General features: G+C 42.5%; 1 protein-coding gene across 1 annotated transcript; it reads right to left on the bottom strand.

Moving 5' to 3' along the window:
• Positions 1 to 759: 759 nt before the first annotated feature.
• On the bottom strand, positions 760 to 1,695 carry LOC138770721 (olfactory receptor-like protein OLF3). Its single transcript, XM_069949909.1, has one exon. The coding sequence runs from the start codon at positions 1,693 to 1,695 to the stop codon at positions 760 to 762; it is 936 nt and encodes a 311-aa protein (XP_069806010.1).
• Between the last annotated feature and the right edge of the window lie 6,019 nt (positions 1,696 to 7,714).

Raw genomic sequence — 7,714 nt, 5'->3', positions numbered from 1 at the left:
ATTTATTTATTTGTTTACTTTTATTTAAAACCTGGGGGGGGGTGATTCAGACTTTTATTAGGGGAAGCGGCTTTTTACTATTAACAAACCTTTTTTTTTTTTTTTTTAATATACTAGAAGCCCCCCTGGGGGACTTCTAGTATTATACACTGTCATCTCTCATTGAGATCTCTGCAGCATAGATATGCTGCAGAGATCCATGAGATCGGCACTCGTTTGCTCTCGGCTGCTGCAGCCGGAAACAAACGAGTGCCGAGACGGGGACGGCGCCATCTTGGAGCGGTCCCCGGCTCCAGGGTACGTCCAGGGTCGCCTAAGGGTTAATGACTGGTCTGATGTATTTTATTTTTGATAGTGAGCTGATTTATTACATTAAATCACATGAATACTGATAAATTAGGCCAGTCTTTACAACTGTGCAAAACAATTTTTGAGCAAAAAAATTGCCCAGGAAATTTTAAAGGATCTAGAGAAACCCTCCGCCACGAAGAGTACAACAGTTTGTGCATGACCAGTTTAGTTAAATATAATGGTGATAAATTAAATCTAACCATCAATTTTATTTCTTACATAACTCACAGGAATCTCAAAGCTTCTAGTTTTTTTTTTCCTTTCAACTGTATGTTATATATCCTACAATGATTAACTTAAGCCAGACAGTAGAAATTTACCACCAAAAAAAAAAACTATAAAATTTTTTTTATTTTTTTAAGTTACATTTTTAGGACTTTGGCTAGATTTTTGGCACAGATATCACAATTAAGAATTAGTTCTTGGTGTAAGTAACTTCTTTAGACTTCCTTTTACCTCCTTGTTCCTTATGCTATAGATGATGGGATTCATCATCGGAGTTACCACTGTATACAGGATAGACACTGCTCTATCTTTTTCAGGTGAATAACTGTTCCGAGGACGCATGTACATGAAGACAATGGTGCCGTAATAAAGGCAGACCACTGCAAGGTGAGAGCCACAAGTGGAGAAAGCCTTGTGTCTCCCTGTGGTTGACCGAATCTTCAAGATGGTGGAGATGATTTGGACATAAGACATGATTGTCAGTACAAATGCAAGGATGGCAACTAGTCCACCAGAGAAATATACTGCTATTTCGTTCAGTAAAGTGTCTTTACAAGACAAGCGGAAAAGAGGAGGCATCTCACAGAAATAATGGTCAACATGTTTCGACTTACAGAATGGCAAATGGAAAGTGAAGTAGGCATAGGATACGGAGTTCAGAAAATTTGCACTCCAAGTCCCGACAGCCAGCTGAATACAGATCCGTGTGCTCATAATATTGTTATAGCGTAAAGGGTTACAAATGGCCACATATCTATCATAGGCCATAATTGCCAAAATAATACACTCTGTTCCACCCAAGGCTAAGTGGAAATACATTTGAGTTGCACATCCTAAGAAGGAGATACTCTTGTCCTCAGCCAAAGTATTTATCAGAAGTTTAGGCACAATGGTGGAAGAGAAACAGAGATCAATAAAGGATAAGTTACTGAGAAAAAAGTACATGGGTGTCCGAAGATGAGTGTCAACCCTTACCACTATTATGATGAGAACATTCCCTAATACAGTGGCCATGTACATCACCAAAAATAATATAAAATAAAAGATCTGCAGATAAGGGTCGGTGGAAAGTCCAATGAGAATAAATCTAAATGCATCTGTATTGTTCATGTTCTCCATAACACTTATAACCAATGAGCTGTAGGAAATAAAACACAAATAAGACCAAGAACACAGATAAGTGTATATAAAAGTGTCAAGTATCATCAGACTTGGTCAGTAAACTTTTTGGTAGAGGTTGGCTCAGGAAAAAGAGGGTTTACTTGTATTATCTATGGATCAGACTTATAATAAAAGTAAGGTTAAGGTTAGCAAGCTGAACATTAAATATTTTAAAATACCAAGATGTTAAAAAAAAGTTGTAAAAAGTTTAACTTTGCCTGATCTTTTCCTCCATGCGAGAAACAGAAACCAGCTTGGATCCAGTTAGGCACAGATACTCCTGTTACTGCTACTGCTTTGTTATTTATACTGTATAAAATAATTTGTACAATTAAAATAGATAAATAAGTAGTAGCTAGATAGATAGATATTAAAACAACAGGAAAAAATATTAAATATAAAAATTGAAGAAAATTTCATAAATCAAAATTAAATAGAAAAATAATACAGGTTGAATCCACTGAATACAATGTAGTGAAGGGAGTGACCTACTGAACTTACTGTATTCTTTATTTTCCTTTTGATCAAATACCAAAGTGTTGTTTACTTAAAGAATTAATAGGACTAGGTTACTTATGAGTATTTTTCAGTTGTATAGTGAACTACATTGTGAAATTAGTTGTGGTATCTGTCTCTGAATGTGAAGTAGAATGATGCAGGAAGCTCCTATAGATTGGAGCAAACATGAACTCTGCAATGTTCCGTCTTTAAATATTATCATAAACATATCCCGACTGATCCCAAAAGGAGGTTTCAGAAATGGTCCCTACACAATTATGAGGTTCTAGACAATAATATCCCTGAGCTATAGATTATTATTCAGTGTTTTCATCTTAAGAGAAATGAACTTTCTAAATAGTTATATACATAGAGTAGATAGATGTAGATATGTGTAAAAAAATAAAATAAACTACACTCATCTGGAAATTAAGGAAAAAAATTATATTTCGTAAAAGAGGTATCCCCACCTCGTACAGTTAAATGTGCAATACATTCATTTAGTAAACTTGCCTTCTTCTTTTGATATGTTGCTCTTCCCTTCCCCTTGTTGACAACTCATTGTCTAAGTTACTGACCACCACTCTGCCCTCAAAGCAATGGTGTGGCTGGTGTATAGATATAGGTATAGTATACATTTTTATATATGTTATGCCTTATATTTACTCTATATCTTTATACTTCTACACTATAGCTTCATATAGAACAGTCTGACCTCTGCTTTTAGAGCAGGGTGGAGGTTGGTAATCTAGCCCCTTGCCTCTAAAGCCTGTTTTGGCCTTAATGACCAGGCTCATTTTTCAAAATCTGACCTGTCTCACTTTATGCTCTTATAGCTCAGTGATGCTTTAACGTATGCTAGCGATTCTGAGATTGTTTTTTCGTCACATATGACACTTTATATTAGTAGCAAAATTTGGTCACTACTTTGTGTATTTTTTGTGAAAAACATCAAAATATCAAGAAAAATTTGAAAATTTAGCATTTTATGAACTTCTGAAATTCTCTGCTTCTAAAAAAGGAAGTCATAGCACATAAATTAGTTACTAAATCACATTACCAATATGTCCTCTTTATTCTTGCATAATTTGGGAAACATATTTTACTTTTTTAGGGTGTTACGGGGCTTAGAAATTTATGAGCAAATTATCACATTTTGTGAAAATTTCCAAAACTGATTTTTTTTAGGGACCAGTTCTTTTTTTAAATGGATTTAGAAGGCTTGTATACTGGAAACCCCCATAAGTGACCCCATTTTGGAAACTAGACACCTTAAAGAATTAATCTAGGGGTATAATGAGCATTTTAACCCTACAGGGGCTGGAGGAAAGTATTCACAATTAGGCAGTAAAAAAATCGAAAATTTAAATTTTCAAATAATATATACGTTTAGATTAAAGTTTCTCATTTTCAAAAGGAACATGAGAAAAAAAGCATGCCAAAATTTGTAACGCAGGTTCTCTTGAGTACAACGGTACCCCATATGTGGGCGTAAACCACTGTATGGGCACACAGCCGGGCTCAGAAGTAAAGGAGCGCCAATTAGCTTTTTTAATGCAGATTTTGCTGAAGAAGTTTCTGAGCGCCAGGTGCATTTGCAGAGCCCCTGTAGTGTCCGCAGAATAGAATCCCCCCAAAAGTCACCCCATTTTCGAAAGTACACCCCTCAAAGAAATCATCTTTGGGTAGGATGAGCATTTTGACCCCACATGCATTAGAGGAAAGTATTCAAAATTACACAGTAAAAATGAAAAACACGAATTTTTCCAATAATATGTTTGTTTAGTTTGAATTTTTTCAATTTCACGAGGAACAAGAGAAAAAAAGTACCCCAAAATTTGTAAAGAAGGTTCTCCTGAATACAACGGTACCCCATATGTGGGCGTAAACCACTGTATGGGCACACAGCAGGGCTCAGAAGTAAAGGAGCGCCAATTAGCTTTTTCAATGCAGATTTTGCTGAAGAAGTTTCTGAGCGCCAGGTGCATTTGCAGCGCCCCTGTAGTGTCCGCAGAAGAGAAACCCCCCAAAAGTCACCCCATTTTGGAAAGTGCACCCCTCAAAGAATTCGTCTTGGTGTGTGGTGACCATTTTGACCCCACAGGTATTAGAGGAAAGTATTTAAAATTAGACAGTAAAAATGAAAAACTTGAATTTTTCCTATAATATGTTTGTTTAGTTTGAAATTTCTCAATTTCACGAGGAACAAGAGAAAAAAAGTACCCCCAAATTTGTAAAGAAGGTTCTCCTGAATACAACGGTACCCCATATGTGGGCATAAACCACTGTATCGCCACACAGGAGGGCTCAGAAAGAAGGGAGCGCAAATTAGCATTTTCAGTTCAGATTTTGCTGAAGAAGTTTCTGAGCGCCAGGTGTGTTTGCAGAGCCCCTGTAGTGTCAGCAGAAGAGAATCCCCCAAAAGTCCACCCATTTTGGAAAGTACACCCCTCAAATAATTCATCTTGGGGTGTTGTGACCATTTTGACCCCAAAGGTATTAGAGGAAAGTATTCAAAATAAGACAGTAAAATTGAAAAACTAGAATTTTTCCAATAATATGTTCGTTTAGTTTGAAATTTCTCAATTTCACTAGTAACAGGGGAGAAGCTGCATGCCCAAATCTGTAACGTAGGTTCCCCTGAGTAGAACGGTACCCCATATGTGGGCATAAACCACTGTATGGGCACCCAGCCGGGCTCAGAGGGGAAGGAGCGCCAATTAGCATTTTCAGTGCAGATTTTTACGAAGAAGTTTCTGAGTGCCAGGTGCGTTTGCAGAGCCCCTGTAGTGTCAGAAGAATAGAACCCCAGCAAAAGTCACCCCATTTAGGAAAGTACACCCCTGAAAGAATTCATCTTGGGGTGCAGTGAGCGGTTTGACCCCACAGGTATTAGAGGAAAGTATTCAAAATAAGACAGTAAAAATGAAAAACTCGAATTTTTCCAATAATATGTTTGTTTAGTTAAAAATTTCTTAATTTCACGAGGAACAGGAGAGAAAACGTACCGCAAAATCTGTAACGCAGGTTCTCCTGAGTACAACGGTACCCCATATGTGGGCATAAACCACTGTATGGGCTCACAGCAGGGCTCAGAAGGAAGGGAGCGCCAATTTGCTGGAGCAAAACCGCAGCTAGTAATAGTTATAAGAATAGCGCAGTTACTAAAATACAATAAAAAATGAGATTACAGGTAATGTGGGGTGGTCACGGGCAACCTGGGGTGGTCACGGGCAACCTGGGGTGGTCACGGGCAACCTGGGGTGGTCACGGGCAACCTGGGGTGGTTACAGAGAATCTGGGGTGGTTACGGGCAACGTGGGGTGGTTACGGGCAACGTGGGGTGGTTACGGGCAACGCGGGGTGGTTACGGGCAACGCGGGGTGGTTACGGGCAACGCGGGGTGGTAACGGATAAACTGAAGTGCTTATAGGTAATCTGGGATGGATACCTGTAATTTGGGGTCGTTACAGGCAATCTGGCGTGGTTACGGGCAATCTGGAGAGGGTCACTGGCAATTTGGGGTGGTTAGAGGCAACGTGCGGTGGTTATAGGCAACGTGCGGTGGTTATAGGCAACGTGCGGTGGTTAGGGGCAACGTGCGGTGGTCAGGGGCAACGTGCGGTGGTCAGGGGCAACGTGCGGTGGTCAGGGGCAACGTGCGGTGGTCAGGGGCAACGTGCGGTGGTTAGAGGCAACGTGCGGTGGTTAGGGGCAACGTGCGGTGGTTAGAGGCAGCGTGCGGTGGTCAGAGGCAGCGTGCTGTGGTTAGAGGCAACGTGCGGTGGTCAGAGGCAGCGTGTGGTGGTCAGAGGCAGCGTGCCGTGGTCAGAGGCAACGTGCGGTGGTCAGAGGCAACGTGCGGTGGTCAGAGGCAGCGTGCGGTAGTTACGGGCAATCTGGAGGGGGTCACTGGCAATTTGGGGTGGTTACGGTCAAGATGTGGTGGTTATGGGCAACGTGCGGTGGTTACATGTAATCTGGCATGTTTACGGGCTACCTGCGGCGGTTACGGGCAAACTGGGGCGGATACGGGCAACCTGCGGTGGTTACGGGTAATCTGGGAGTAAACCGCAATTATTACTATAATAAAAAGTGTGTTTTATTTTGTTTGTATGTTTTTCACTTTTTCACATTTACACTTTTTCACTTGTTCTTTTTTCACTTTCATTTTCACTGTATTACTATGATTACTGTGATATTTTCTATCACAGTAATCATAGTTTAGTGACAGAGACCAAATTGGTCTCTGTCACTTTAAATTTTCAGAGCTAACTGCTTCTGACGCGCATGCGCACATCAGAAGCAGTCAGGACGTCGAGGAGGACGGAGCTCCAGGATCCGGTGAGTATATGGGGAAGGGGGGGTGACTGGGGGACGGGGGTGACTGGGGGGGTGGGGGGCGACTTGGGGGGGGGGCACAGTGACAGTTTTTATCCCCTGTCACCAATGATTTATGGTGACAGGGGATAAAAAGTGCCGGGCAGCACTGGGAACAGGCGATCGGCGGTATATAGTATATACCGCCGATCGCCTGCTCCGGGACCACACGGGGGGGTCCCCGATCACTGCCCCATGCTCTCCGCTACCTCCGGTGGCGGAGAGCATGGGGCTGTGATCATTATTTTATATCCATCCCTGCGAACAAACATTGCAGGGATGGGGGCGGCCATCTTGGATCTGATGGCCGCCCGGGTACGGGGATCTGGGGTCTGATCGGGGGGCTGATCTGGGGTCTGAGGGGATATTTTTCATCTCCCCCCACCGTGGATTCACAGTGGGGGGAGATGAAAGCTCTCGGCGGCGCCGGTAATTCCCGGTACCGGAGATCACCGCTATAACGGTAATAGCGGTGATCTCCGGTATCGGGGGACAAGGGGAGGGGGCCGGGGGACACACTAGTTGTGGCGGTGGGGGGAGGCAACGTGCTGCAGCCTCCCCCCGCCGCCCGATCGCCCGATCTCCCCATAGACGCTGCGGTCGCATTGACCGCGGCGTTTATGGGGTTAACTGCCCGGGGGGAGCGCGGCTCCCCTCCGGGCAGAGGCAGCAGGGGGATGCTGTGTGACATAGCATCCTCCTGCTGCCCGATCTTCTATAGGGACAGCGGGGGGAGGCAGGGAAGCCATGACGTTCCTGGAACGTCATGTTGCGGGAACTACCTGCTTTACATGACGTTCCAGGAACGTCATTTTGCGGCAAGGGGCTAGACAATGAGCCGTCAACCCACCCCCGAGAAATTAACCCATTTTGGAAATTCCAAGTAATTAATCGAGGAGTATATTGAGTACTTTGAATCCACAGGAGATTCCAAGAACGTATAAACATTGGTCCATCAAAAATTAAAATTTATTAATTGCCAGAAAAACATTGTTAAGTCCTAGATTTTTCTTTTTCACAAAAGGTTAAAGAAGAAAATGCCCCCACCATTTGTTACACCATTTTCTCCAAGTTCAGAAATACCCTAGGTGTTTATGTA

Source organism: Dendropsophus ebraccatus, chromosome 13 (genome assembly GCF_027789765.1).
Source record: "Dendropsophus ebraccatus isolate aDenEbr1 chromosome 13, aDenEbr1.pat, whole genome shotgun sequence".
NCBI lineage: Eukaryota > Metazoa > Chordata > Amphibia > Anura > Hylidae > Dendropsophus > Dendropsophus ebraccatus.
Note: the sequence above shows the minus strand (reverse complement) of the source record. Positions and strands in the feature narration are given on the sequence as shown.

Bases quoted from the DNA above. Each gene is read 5' to 3' on its own strand.
- LOC138770721 (XM_069949909.1), bottom strand. From the start codon at position 1,695: ATGGAGAACATGAACAATACAGATGCATTTAGATTTATTCTCATTGGA.